We start from the raw sequence: 14,691 nt of genomic DNA on the forward strand, positions 1-14,691 counted from the left end.
ATGATGATGTCATGTGTTTGGAAGCTTCTGATAGGTTTTTGGCAACATCTGAGTTAATTAGAGACATACCTGTGGGTGTATTTTAATGCACACCTGAAACACACTGCTTCTTTGTGTAACATCGTGGGAAAGTCTAAAGAAATCAGCCAAGATATCAGGAAGAGAATTGTGGACTTGCAGAAGTCTGGCTCATCCTTGGGTACAAATTCAAGATACCTGAACATGCCTCGTTCATCTGTACAAGCAATTATATGCAAGTACAAACATGATGGGAATATCCAGCCATCATACCGCTCAGGAAGGAGACGGGTTATGTGTCCCAGAGATGAACGTGCTTTGGTATGATATGTGCATATCAACCCAAAGACAAAATCAAAAGACCTTGAGAAGATGATGGCAGAAGCTGGTAAGATTGTGTCAATATCCACAGTGAAATGAATACTGTACCAATATGGGCTGAAAGGCCACTCTGCCAGGAATAAGCCATTACTCCAAAAGAAGCATAACAATGCCAGATTAATGTTTGCAAATGGACACAGGAACAAAGACCTTAATTTTTGGAGACCTGTGGTCTGATAAAACTAAAATTGACCTTTTTGGGCATAAGGACCATCGTTACGTTTGAAGGAAAAAGGGAGAAGCTTGGAAGCCTATGAACACCATCCCCACTGTGAAACACGGGGGAGGCAACATCATATTGTGGGGTTATTTTGCTGCAAGAGTGACTGGTGCACTTCACAAAATAGATGGCATCATGAGAAAAGAAGATTATGTGGCAACACTGAAGCAACATCTCAAGACATCAGCCAGGAAGTTAAAGCTTGGGCAGAAATGGGTCTTCCAAATGGTCAATGACCCGATTCATGTCAGATATTGTGTTTATTTCCGTTAATGTTGATGATTACATTGTTACAGCAAATGAAAACCCAAAAGTCATTATCTCAGTAAATTAGAAGACTTTATAAGACTAAATAAGCAATGCCGTAAAATTTGGGCAAGTCCGAGTCTAAAAGGCAGAGTTCATGTCAGCCCCTAGCATGGGTACCACTGTTTATCTTGAAACTAGATTTACGGCTGCATAGTTTCAACTAGGGGGGCTGTAATGCGGACCTCTTTAACTCTCAGCCACTTGACTTAAGACCTATTCCCTTAAATGAAGCTGGAAGAAAAGTCCTGTAAGCTTTATTTATTTGTGTGGCTCTATTAAAAATTCGCACTGCATCAGAGCCTGTGAATCTCAATAAGTAGTGTCTGTTTTATGGAATACATTTACATAAAATGTAAGGTTGGAGTTGCTCTTGACACTTTGATAAGAACTAGAACTATGGTGTTGGTTGGACATTGATAATGAATGAACAAACAACAAAAAAAAGGGCTAAAATAAGCTGCGTGACAGTGACAATCCCTGACTCATATGATTGGTGTGAGTCATAAATGAGTCAAAACTAGAAAAGTTCACTTTGAAAAAAGACTGAAACTGAAGGAGAAAAAGTTGAGATTGAAAGGTTTTTGTTTTACTTGTCAAAAACTAAACTTCATTACTAATTAATATAAAATTCTAATAACCAAAAACTTACTGGCACTTCCAAATCAGAAAACTGGTGTGTACAGGTACAAACCTACAAAGAGCAGCCATCTCTATAACAAATAAATAAAATATGTAGGTTCCCAGGAAACGGAGATCACCTTGTCGTTGGTTGCTGGGCTTTCATGAATTGGCCAAATTATGTGCTAAGTGTCTCCATTTTTTCTTAACATGTAGTTCTCATTTGCTAGGTTCGGCAAATTGTTTTTAAAGAATTTGATGTGTAGTGAATTAATTCGCCATGAATTGCTGGTACTCCAATTGCTCTAAAATACATCTGTAACACTGACGTTTTCAAGGACTGTATCAAACCCCCGTTAAATCTCTTTAACATAAACATAGACTTAAGCTTCATTTCAACATCCATATAACCCTGGTCAGAGTACGGACCATGATGTACAGAGCGTCCACAGACATTGTCACCCATACTCCCTCATAGGAATAGTCAGACCTTGTGATCTTTACTTGACAGCCTTACCGGAAAAGTCTGATCTTTCAAGAATTTTTTAAGTTAAAAAAATCCAAATATTGTCTGTCTTAGTCATTTGTCATTAGGCAGACTATTTTGTGCAGAACACGTACTCAAACTGATGGTGTCACTGTCAGAGGTAACTTCATTCTGTGACTGAGAGATTTTATGTGCCATTTTTTTTATAATGCCCTCTGCTTCCTTTCCATAACAGAAAGAAGGACAATAATGACTGGTGTTTGGAAGCACTACTGCTGCTACAGACTGGCCTGGTTGGAGTAGTGATATCGTAACCACTAGGGGCAGCACCAGGCAGGTAACATAGTCTGGAACAGACAAGGAGTCGATACACAGGAACAGCAATGTCGTAGTCAAGGAAGCCAAAGGTCGTTTACCAGGAGAAGCAGTGTCGTTTGAAGGAATAGCAGGTGGATGGAAGCTTGACTAAAGGCAGGTAGCTCAATAATCACACAAGTAACTGAGAGCAAAGACAGGTTTAAATAGGGTGTGAAATCAGAATGAGCCAATCAGGAACTCAGCGTGGTACCAACAGGAAACTCAGGGAGGAGACATCAGCAACAACACAGGTTCAAGTATTTGGATAAGCACAGAACTGTGCAGCAAGCTGAATAGCTCAGAAGGAAGAGCTGCTGTCCTTTGCACAGGAGCTGCTAGGTTTGTCTCCTGACAACTGCAAAGAGTCAGTGGTGGTGGATCCTGTCCTGATGCTAGCAGCATCTACATTGCAAACAATGGTATAGTTATTGTATCTTCTCTTTACACAACGCAAACTATTTTCTTTGCCACTTCTTCTGCTATATAATACTAACAATACTTCTTAGGTGTTATACGTACACATAAAGAAAGAAGAATGTGACAGCAGACCACAGCATACAGGACCAGGTAACAGATATTTGTAAACTTGCATATACAGTGATATGATTTATTTTCTTTATAAGTAATCAGATGTATATTGTTGTGAATTCTGCTCTTGGGTTCCCTCCAGTGGTGGTAGCTGGGAATGCAGTTGTCTCCGAGTCATAGTCCTTGCCAGGTGTATCTGCTAATTGCTGTTCTGACTGGGATATTTAAGTGTGCAGGATTCATTAGCCCTTGCCAGTTGTCAATGTTTCTTTGGAAGTATTGGATCTCTGCCTGGCCTCTCCTGCTTAAATGCCAGTTCAGCAAAGATAAATGTATGTTTCTTTTTCTGAAGCACACTTGCTGTGTGCTTATTTTCAGTGCTGATCTTTTGTTTCTATTTGTCCAGCTTAGACTGTGTCAGTTGTTTTTCTCAGTCTGGTTGGATTCTCTGGAGTTGCAGATATATTCTCCACATCTTTAGTTAGGTGGTGGAGTTTTGTATGTTCTGCTGTGGATATTTTTGTAGCATCTTTATGCTGACCGCTTAGTATCCTGTCCTGTCCTTTTCTATTTAGCTAGAATTGGCCTCCTTTGCTAAGCCTGTTTTCTGCCTGCGTGTGTCTTTTCCTCTCCAACTCACAGTCATTATTTGTGGGGGGCTGCCTATCCTTTGGGGGTCTACTCTGAGGCAAGATAGTTTTCCTATTTCCATCTTTAGGGGTATTTAGTCCTCTGGCTGTGTCGAGGTGTCTAGGTTTTGTTAGGCACACCCCACGGCTACTTCTAGTTGCAGTGATAAGATCAGGGTTTGCGGTCAGTATAGTTACCACTTACTCCAGTGAAGGTATTCATGCTGCTCCAAGGCCACCTAATCATAACAGTATATGCACAGAGACTGCACAAGCAGAATAATGAGTGCAGCTCTGGAGTATAATACAGGATAGAACTCAGGATCAGTAATGTAATGTATGTACACAGTGACTGCACCAGCAGAATAGTGAGTGCAGCTCTGGGGTATAATACAGGATGTAACTCAGGATCAGTATTTGGATAAGTTGGATAGTTGGGCTGAAAGGTGGCAGATGAGGTTTAACAATGATAAATGTAAGGTTATACACATGGGAAGAAGGAATTAATATCACCATTACACACTGAACGGGAAACCACTGGGTAAATCTGACAGGGAGAAGGACTTGGGGATCCTAGTTAATGATAAACTTACCTGGAGCAGCCAGTGCCAGGCAGCAGCTGCCAAGGCAAACAGGATCATGGGGTGCATTGAAAGAGGTCTGGATACACATGATGAGAGCATTATACTGCCTCTGTACAAATCCCTAGTTAGACCGCACATGGAGTACTGTGTCCAGTTTTGGGCACCGGTGCTCAGGAAGGATATAATGGAACTAGAGAGAGTACAAAGGAGGGCAACAAAATTAATAAAGGGGATGGGAGAACTACAATACACAGATAGATTAGCGAAAATAGGATTATTTAGTCTAGAAAAATGACGACTGAGGGGCGATCTAATAACCATGTATAAGTATATAAGGGGACAATACAAATATCTCGCTGAGGATCTGTTTATACCAAGGAAGGTGACGGGCACAAGGGGGCATTCTTTGCGTCTGGAGGAGAGAAGGTTTTTCCACCAACATAAAAGAGGATTCTTTACTGTTAGGGCAGTGAGAATCTGGAATTGCTTGCCTGAGGAGGTGGTGATGGCGAACTCAGTCGAGGGGTTCAGGAGAGGCCTGGATGTCTTCCTGGAGCAGAACAATATTGTATCATACAATTAGGTTCTGTAGAAGGACGTAGATCTGGGGATTTATTATGATGGAATATAGGCTGAACTGGATGGACAAATGTCTTTTTTCGGCCTCACTAACTATGTTACTATGTTACTATGTTACTATGTTAGTAACGTAATGTATGTACACAGTGACTGCACCAGCAGAATAATGAGCGTAGCTCTGGGGTATAATACAGGATGTAACTCAGGATCATTAATGTCATGTATGTACACAGTGACTACACCAGCAGAATAGTGAGTGCAGCTCTGGGGTATAATACAGGATGTAACTCAGGATTAGTAATGTAATGTATGTACACAGTGACTGCACCAGCAGAATAGTGAGTGCAGCTCTGGGGTATAATACAGGATGTAACTCAGGATTAGTAATGTAATGTATGTACACAGTGACTGCACCAGTAGAATAGTGAGTGCAGCTCCGGAGTATAATACAGGATGTAACTCAGGATTAGTAATGTAATGTATGTACACAGTGACTGCACCAGCAGAATAGTGAGTGCAGCTCTGGGGTATAATACAGGATGTAACTCAGGATCAGTAATGTAATGTATGTACACAGTGACTGCATCAGCAGAATAGTGAGTGCAGCTCTGGGGTATAATACAGGATGTAACTCAGGATCAGTAATGTAATGTATGTAAACCGTGACTGCACCAGCAGAATAGTGAGTGCAACTCTGGAGTATAATACAGGATGTAACTCAGGATCAGTAATGTAATGTATGTACACAGTGACTGCACCAGCAGAATAGTGAGTGCAGCTCTGGGGTATAATACAGGATGTAACTCAGGATCAGTAATGTAATGTATGTAAACCGTGACTGCACCAGCAGAATAGTGAGTGCAACTCTGGAGTATAATACAGGATGTAACTCAGGATCAGTAATGTAATGTATGTACACAGTGAGTGCACCAGCAGAATAGTGAGTGCAGCTCTGGAGTATAATACAGGAGGTAACTCAGGATCAGTAATGTAATGTATGTACACAGTGACTGCACCAGCAGAATAGTGAGTGCAGCTCTGGAGTATAATACAGGATGTAACTCCGGATCAGTAATGTAATGTATGTACACAGTGACTGCACCAGCAGAATAGTGAGTGCAGCTCTGGAGTATAATACAGGATGTAACTCAGGATCAGTAATGTAATGTATGTACACAGTGACTACACCCGCAGAATAGTGAGTGCAGCTCTGGAGTATAATACAGGAGGTAACTCAGGATCAGTAATGTAATGTATGTACACAGTGATTGCACCAGCAGAATAGTGAGTGCAGATCTGGAGTATAATACAGGATGTAACTCAGGATCAGTAATGTAATGTATGTACACAGTGACTACACCCGCAGAATAGTGAGTGCAGCTCTGGAGTATAATACAGGAGGTAACTCAGGATCAGTAATGTAATGTATGTACACAGTGATTGCACCAGCAGAATAGTGAGTGCAGCTCTGGGGTATAATACAGGATGTAACTCAGGATCAGTAATGTAATGTATGTACACAGTGACTGCACCAGCAGAAGAGTGAGTGCAACTTTGGGGTATAATACAGGATGTAACTCAGGATCAGTAATGTAATGTATGTACACAGTGACAGCACCAGCATTATAGTGAGTACAGCTCTGGAGTATAATGCAGGATGTAACTCAGGATCAGTAATGTAATGTATGTACACAGTGACTGCACCAGCAGAATAGTGAGTGCAGCTCTGGAGTATAATGCAGGATGTAACTCAGGATCAGCAATGTAATGTATGTACACAGTGAATGCACCAGCAGAATAGTGAGTGCAGCTCTGGAGTATAATGCAGGATGATACTCAGGATCAGTAATGTAATGTATATACACAGTGACTGCACCAGCAGAATAGTGAGTGCAGCTCGGGGGTATAATACTGGAGGTAACTCAGGATCAGTAATGTAATGTATGTACACAGTGACTGCACCAGCAGAATAGTGAGTGCAGCTCTGGGGTTTAGTACAGGATGTAACTCAGGATCAGTAATGTATGTTCACAGTGACTGCACCAGCAGAATAGTGAGTGCAGCTCTGGAGTATAATGCAGGATGATACTCAGGATCAGTAATGTAATGTATGTACACAGTGACTGCACCAGCATAATAGTGAGTGCAGCTCTGGAGTATAGTACAGGATGTAACTCAGGATCAGTAATGTAATGTATGTACACAGTGACTGCACCAGCAGAATAGTGAGTGCAGCTCTGGGGTATAATACAGGATGTAACTCAGGATCAGTAATGTAATGTATGTACACAGTGACTGCACCAGCAGAATATTGAGTGCAGCTCTGGAGTATAATACAGGAGGTAACTCAGGATCAGTAAAGTAATGTATGTACTGTACACAGTGACTGCACCAGCAGAATAGTGAGTGCAGCTCTGGAGTATAATACAGGATGTAACTCAGGATCAGTAATGCAATGTATGTACACAGTGACTGCACCAGCAGAATAGTGAGTGCAGCTCTGGAGTATAATACAGGATGTAACTCAGGATCAGTAATGTAATGTATGTACACAGTGACTGCACCAGCAGAATAGTGAGTGTAGCTCTTGAGGATAATACAGGATGTAACTCAGGATCAGTAATGTAATGTATGTACACAGTGACTGCACCAGCAGAATAGTGAGTGCAGCTCTGGAATATAATGCAGGGTGATATTCAGGATCAGTACAATATTATTATTGTAATGTACAAATTATGTGATGAATCATTTTGTACAGATTGTATGTATAGATTTACTATGCTCAATAATGGATATGCCCTTTATTTACAGTCTTGTAAAAGATACCAAATCAATTAGTTTCCAATTAATCATATATTGTTGTTTTACATATATTTTTTTAACCCACTTTACTCTGATACATAAATGTTCTTATTGGTCATTTTTATTAGCAAAAAAACAGTTCTTCAAATATTAGATAAAGCAGTGTGGATCTTGTCAAGAGCCGACTTTGTCCTTGTGATGTTGCTCCCGTTGCATATTTGATGCTTCTTTCTGCCATTCTCCGCGGCCGCACGTGATGTGTAATTTGCCATTTACCTCCTTTTCCACCAACACTTCCTTCACATTTTAGTACAATCTTTTGTTTCCATAGTAAATACCTAAGTAGATTTCAACAGCATTATTATGTTAATCATAAAATTAGCATCATTACTTATTCACACTGAGCCGAGCCTTTGTACGGCGCAGCACCGCCGCCGCCGCCGCAGCGTAATAAATACAGAATTGCATAATAAGAGATACGTAGGGAGGTAGGAAGGTCGACCCACCGTCACCTCCCTGCTTTTCCTTTTGTCCCCAGGAATTTCTTCTGACTTCTGTAATTTTCTGCGAAACGCGCCGGGGTTACAGGTCACATCCGTATGTTACCCTTACGACTCAGTTATTTCATTTATATTACTCTCCCATCATCCAGCCGCAGCCTGCAGCTCGGAGTCACTCTCACTAGCATTCAGCATCATTACCGGAGCTGCGGCACGAGCAGCGCAGCAATTTCTCCGGATTCATTAAGATCCCGGCACAATATCTCCCTTAAAAGGTTAATAGCGCATTAAACTCCGCACAAACTGTTGCCATTCATGAAATTTAAAGTCAGCAAGGCAGAACAAGCGGAGCATTTTCTTTTCACTTCTCCGTGTCACTTGATATTCATTTCATGTCTGGCAACCAATAAGCCTTAATGAAGCAGGGAATGTTGGAGTCTTCTTAAAGTGATAGCGCCTCTTAAATAAATTGGGAGCGTTGGTGTCATTCTTCTGTTAGTGCACTTTAAAATAAATTGCTGATAATATCTAATAATATGGTAAGAAAGGACTATAAAATGTAGAAGTGGTGACCCCACACACCCATAAAATACTTACATTTTAAAGGAGTTATCAAAGACAACTTTTTTTTTTACTGTAAGCCTAAAAGCTAACAGGCAGGTAGTTGCTATCAGAATAAGCTACCTGCCGGTTCTACCCAGCGCTGACCTGTCTGCTATACCCAGCACTGACCTGTCTGCTCTATCCAGCATTGACCTGTCTGCTCCATTCATTGTTGACCTGTCTGCTCCACCCAATGCTGACCTGTCTGCTCCACCCAGCGTTGACCTGTCTGCTCCACCCAATGCTGACCTGTCTGCTCCACCCAGCGTTGACCTGTCTGTTTTACCCAGTGCTGACCTGTCTGCTCTACCCAGCGCTGACCTGTCTGTTCTACCCAGCACTGACCTGTCTGCTCCACCCAGCGTTGATCTGTCTGCTCCACCCAGCGCTGACCTGTCTGTTCTACCCAGCACTGACCTGTCTGCTCCACCCAGCGTTGATCTGTCTGCTCCACCCAGCATTAACCTGTCTGTTCTATCCGGTGCTGACCTGCCTGTTCTACCCAGCGCTGACCTGTCTGCTCTACCCAGCGTTGACCTGTCTGTTCTATCCAGCACTGACCTGTCCGCTTTACCCAGCGCTGACCTACCTGTGCTACCCAGCGCTGACCTGTCTGTTCTACCCAGTGCTGACCTGTCTGTTCTACCCAGCGCTGACCTACCTGTGCTACCCAGCGCTGACCTGTCTGTTCTACCCAGCGTTGACCTACCTGTGCTACCCAGCACTGACCTCTCTGTTCTACCCAGCGTTGACCTGTCTGTTCTATCCAGTGCTGACCTGTCTGCTTTACCCAGCATTGACCTGTCTGTTCTACCCAGCGCTGACCTGTCTGTTCTACCCAGCACTAACCTGTCTGTTGTACCCAGCGCTGACCTGTCTGTTCTATCCAGCACTAACCTGTCTGTTCTACCCAGTGCTGACCTGTCTGTTCTACCCAGTGCTGACCTGTCTGTTCCACCCATCATTGATCTGTCTGCTCTATCCAGCACTGACTTGTATGCTCTACCCAGCGCTGACCTGTCTGCTCTACCCAGCGCTAACCTGTCTGCTCCACCCAGCGCTGACCTGTCTGTTCTACCCAGCGATGACCTGTCTGTTCTTCCCAGCACTGACCTGTCTGCTCCACCCAACACTGACCTGTCTGTTCTACCCAGCACTAACCTGTCTGTTTAATTCAGTGCTGACCTGTCTGTTCTACCCAGCACTGACCTGTCTATTCTACTAAGCACTGACCTGTCTGCTCTACCCAGCACTGACCTGTCTGTTCTACCCAGTGCTGACCTATCTGCTCTACCCAGCGTTGACCTGTCTGTTGTACCCAGTGCTAACCTGTCTGTTCTACCCAGCACTGACCTGTCTGCTCTATCCAGCGCTGACCTGTCTGTTCTACCTAGCACTGACCTGTCTATTCTACTAAGCACTGACCTGTCTGTTCTACCCAGTGCTGACCTATCTGCTCTACCCAGCGCTGACCTGTCTGTTCTACCTGGCGCTGACCTGTCTGTTCTACTAAGCACTGACCTGTCTGCTCTACCCAGCACTGACCTGTCTGTTCTACCCAGCACTGACCTGTCTGCTCCACCCAGCGTTGATCTGTCTGCTCCACCCAGCATTAACCTGTCTGTTCTATCCGGTGCTGACCTGCCTGTTCTATCCAGCACTGATCTGTCCGCTTTACCCAGCATTGACCTACCTGTGCTACCCAGCGCTGACCTACCTGTGCTACCCAGCACTGACCTGTCTGTTCTACCCAGCGTTGACCTGTCTGTTCTATCCAGTGCTGACCTGTCTGCTTTACCCAACATTGACCTGTCTGTTCTACCCAGCGCTGACCTGTCTGTTCTACCCAGCACTAACCTGTCTGTTGTACCCAGCGCTGACCTGTCTGTTCTACCCAGCGCTGACCTGTCTGTTCTACCCAGCACTAACCTGTCTGTTGTACCCAGCGCTGACCTGTCTGTTCTACCCAGCACTAACCTGTCTGTTCTACCCAGCGCTGACCTGTCTGTTCTATCCAGCACTAACCTGTCTGTTCTACCCAGCATTGACCTGTCTGTTCTACCCAGTGCTGACCTGTCTGCTCCACCCATCATTGATCTGTCTGCTCTACCCAGCGCTGACCTGTCTGCTCTACCCAGCGCTAACCTGTCTGCTCCACCCAGCGCTGACCTGTCTGTTCTACCCAGCGATGACCTGTCTGTTCTGCCCAGCACTGACCTGTCTACTCCACCCAACACTGACCTGTCTGTTCTACCCAGCACTAACCTGTCTGTTTAATTCAGTGCTGACCTGTCTGTTCTACCCAGCACTGACCTGTCTGCTCTATCCAGCGCTGACTTGTCTGTTCTACCTAGCACTGACCTGTCTATTCTACTAAGCACTGACCTGTCTGCTCTACCCAGCACTGACCTGTCTATTCTACCCAGTGCTGACCTATCTGCTCTACCCAGCGTTGACCTGTCTGTTCTACCCAGTGCTAACCTGTCTGTTCTACCCAGCACTGACCTGTCTGCTCTATCCAGCGCTGACCTGTCTGTTCTACCCAGCACTGACCTGTCTGCTCTATCCAGCGCTAACCTGTCTGTTCTACCCAGCGCTGACCTGTCTGTTCTACCTAGCGCTGACCTGTCTCTTCTACTAAGCACTGACCTGTCTGCTCTACCCAGCACTGACCTGTCTGCTCCACCCAGCACTGACCTGTCTGTTCTACCCAGCGCTGACCTGTCTGCTCTAGCCAGCTCTGACCTGTCTGCTCTACCCAGCGCTGACCCATCTGCTCTACCCAGCGCTGACCTGTCTGTTCTACCCAGCGCTGACCTATCTGTTCTACTAAGCACTGACCTGTCTGCTTTACCCAGCGCTGACCTGTCTCTTCTACCCTACGCTGACTTGTCTGTTCTAACCGGTGCTGACTCACAGACCGCTCCTGCCGGTGATTCAGCTGCTCCACGTCAACAGAGCAGCTCTTCTTCCTTTCGGCTCTTCTGTCGACAGGACAGGACTACCAATGTCATGCTGATTGACCGCTGGCTCTCTGCAGATAAGCAGTGGGGAGCTTAGTGTCAGCCAGCATGACATAGGCAGTCACCCCTCCTGTCACCAAAGCAGAGCGGAAGAGAAGACATTGCTATATCAATGTTAAATCAACGGAAGACACTTTGATCCGCCAGGAGCAGATTGTGACTGCTCTTTGCCGGTAGAGATCGGCGCCAGGCACAACAAGATGGTGTGTTACAACTACTTGCCCATTAGTTCCCATGGTGAAAAAAATTAAAGTCCTGAAAAAAAACCTTTAAAGTTTGTATCAGGACATTTGCAGCCAGGCACATTGTCCTCTGAGATACCAAAGCTACTTTAAACATCTGGCCAGGGGCCATAGCCGGGGATGAGACCATTGCTGAAACTTCCATCACCACTTCATGTAATTGACAGGTCTCTCGTTTTATACACATATGGAAGAGACCTGTCAATCACCTGGAGTTGTGCCGGGGGCGGCCCCTCATCTCTGGTTATGGCCTCCGGTTGGATCTTTCAACTATGTTTTCTATCTACTTGCCAAAATTGTGCAGCTGCGCTGTGATTTCTGACTGTGGTTTGGGCGGCATGAATCCTTTTTCAAGTTCCCTTTAGCGATTCCTCCAAATTGTTATGATACTAATTTAATACATTAAGATATGATACATTTAATACATCGTAACATTCTAATGATTCTCTTAACAAGCTGTAATGCATATCACAACCACTGGGTGGCCACATGTAGCCACATATAGTGTGAACATCTCCCAACAGAGTATCATAAAACTATGGCCCCAGTTCATGAAAAGGGTTTTCACCAGTTCTGGCATAAAACACTTTGAAAAGTTCTTGTCACGCTGCTGCAATGCAGGTAGGTGCAGGCTCCATTAGGTGGCAGTAGAGTGGAAGCAGGACTGCACCTAAACATAGTTGGCCTGCAGTGTAGCAGTGAGGCTACCATGAGAGGCAGCAGAATAGTAAAACAAGCCGGGTCAGATCCTAGACTGTAGCACAGAACCAAAGGAATAAGCAAACTCACGGTCAGAGACCAGCCAGGGGATCAGTAACGGTCAGGAACAGATAAGCCAGAAGACAAAAGACAGAAGCAGGTCAGGATTCAAGCCAAGTCAAAACCCCTATAGGGAAACATTGAGTCAAGACGGGAATACGGGAAAACAGAGACATGGGTTCAGACAGCAAACACAGCAGGAGAAATCAGAGCAATCGGAGTCAGCTACAGCAGCACTAGGCAAAAACTATAACTGACATCGCCTGCAGGAAGCAGCGGCAATAAATAGCAAACCTGAATCCAGACCGAGGCTGAAAAAGGTTAACTCTTGACATAACCAGACTGAGAAAAAGGGAAAACAGGACTCAAAACCCGGTCTGGATCATGACAGCTCTCACATTTTTATGCAATACAGAGTTGGGCAAAACTTTAGCAACTTTTGTTGTGTTCACACCCATTTTTGGACAGGAGCTGATGTGGGATGAGGTATGGCTGCACCTACCCATGAAAACCATTTAGTCACTGGCAAAATTAATATTTCTGCAAGGCACATGGAGGTATCTGCCACTGGTAGAATGTAAGGTGACATGCTCCTCTTAATGAATTTGGTGCATTCTTTTCCTGCATGCCCCTTATTAGTACAGTCTTATGAAACATCAGTCTTAATGAATTGTGACATATACCACAAATGTTTTCCAGCAGAGTATCTTAAAACTATGTGTTTTTATTTCAACAATCATTTTGAGATATGTTGAGCAAAGAGGAAAGCTAAGAAAGGAGACATTTGCCCTAGCACTATACAATTTGCCTAAGAGAGAATCATTGACTTGAAAGTAAAACCAAGAGAGGGAAAACTGCTCATTATTTCAAGCAAACATGACAGTGTTATATGGATGTTATGATTGACACTGTAGAAGCAGCATAATGGAGGTAATAATGGTACTTTTATTGTGTTCATACTGTGGGATACACTGTGTGGCTAAATCACAGTGGGCACTGTAATTGTGCAGTAGTGCAGCTCATTGTGCACACACTGTAGTACCGTCATACTGTAGCATTGTTTTTGGCACTGATATGTATGGATGGCATTGATGGTACTGATAAGTTTGGTACTTTTATAGAGATTCTTACATGTGAAAACCATCTTTGTATGAGAATTAATTTGGCATTTAGTAGCCCAAATATTTCTTTTTTTTTGGACCTGAGTTACTGCATTAATGGTTTTGTTGTTTCCACCAGCATGGATTTCTTGTCCTTAGTGTATGTAAAAACCTGCTGACAAATCCACTTTAAAGAGGCAAAGTCCCGATCCCGCTTGCTACAGCACGTCTCAGCGTCTCTACTGCTGGAGACAGATTGTACTTGACAACAGGCAGTGGACAGCTATTTTGATAGGAGGGAGAAACTTAATGGTCTGCATTTCGAAGTGATTTTTTTTGGGGGGTAAAACAACATAATTTTTTTTCTATAAAGTGATTTGCTATTTGAACATTTATCACATTACCTATTGAATAATATGAGTTTGTCAGAAAGTGCAGGGAGCAAATACATGTATTAACCCTTTAAATTTTGTTGTAGATACTTATCCATTAATTCGGAATACCTGATATCTTGCTGAAGCTAGAGTAAAGGATTTTAGATGCTTTCCAGTGTCCCGTCTTGCTTGGATTTTATGATCCTTGGTACATTTTTCCTATGCACGTTTACAGTTCAGAATGTAGGACATTAAGATTGATTTTAGTGCTTTTCCATGAAGGGGTTAAATTCCGGCTGAGGACCCTGCTGTGGTCCCCGATCCAGCGTTGGGGAGCGTATACTGATGTTAGAATAAGGGGCTTTCATATATACCATTTCATGCTCCACTTAGCACTTGGGCTTGACATGTGGGCTTGAATGGACGCGCCATTTATCACTCAATGACAGAGGATCTCCTTCAATTTCATTCACATCCACACAACAAAGTACTGAGTGTGCTGAAGCATCGCCTGGCTCTGTCATGGACCACAGCACTGAAATCCAGATTTCTTCCTCCAGCTTCTCAGGCTTACCGCA

General features: G+C 44.0%; 1 protein-coding gene across 1 annotated transcript; it reads left to right on the forward strand.

Annotated features, from left to right (window-relative positions):
• Window positions 1–265: 265 nt before the first annotated feature.
• LOC138648585 (streptococcal hemagglutinin-like) lies at window positions 266–11,675 on the forward strand. The gene is made up of 4 exons (XM_069738375.1): window positions 266–339; window positions 8,654–9,706; window positions 9,794–10,810; window positions 10,898–11,675. Exons 1-4 carry the CDS (start codon window positions 266–268, stop codon window positions 11,673–11,675), a joined length of 2,922 nt encoding a protein of 973 aa, XP_069594476.1.
• The last annotated feature ends 3,016 nt before the right edge of the window (window positions 11,676–14,691 follow it).

This window comes from Ranitomeya imitator, chromosome 9, assembly GCF_032444005.1.
Source record: "Ranitomeya imitator isolate aRanImi1 chromosome 9, aRanImi1.pri, whole genome shotgun sequence".
NCBI classification, from domain to species: Eukaryota; Metazoa; Chordata; class Amphibia; order Anura; family Dendrobatidae; genus Ranitomeya; species Ranitomeya imitator.

What these genes read in the sequence shown, in the direction of transcription:
- LOC138648585 (XM_069738375.1), top strand. Translation starts at nt 266, where the DNA reads ATGATGGGAATATCCAGCCATCATACCGCTCAGGAAGGAGACGGGTTA. An exon ending in CCAGAGATGAACGTGCTTTG is followed by an intron (nt 340 to 8,653) that starts GTATGATATGTG and finishes TTTTACTGTAAG; the next exon opens with CCTAAAAGCTAACAGGCAGG. An exon ending in GTTCTACCCAGCGATGACCT is followed by an intron (nt 10,811 to 10,897) that starts GTCTGTTCTGCC and finishes TGTTTAATTCAG; the next exon opens with TGCTGACCTGTCTGTTCTAC.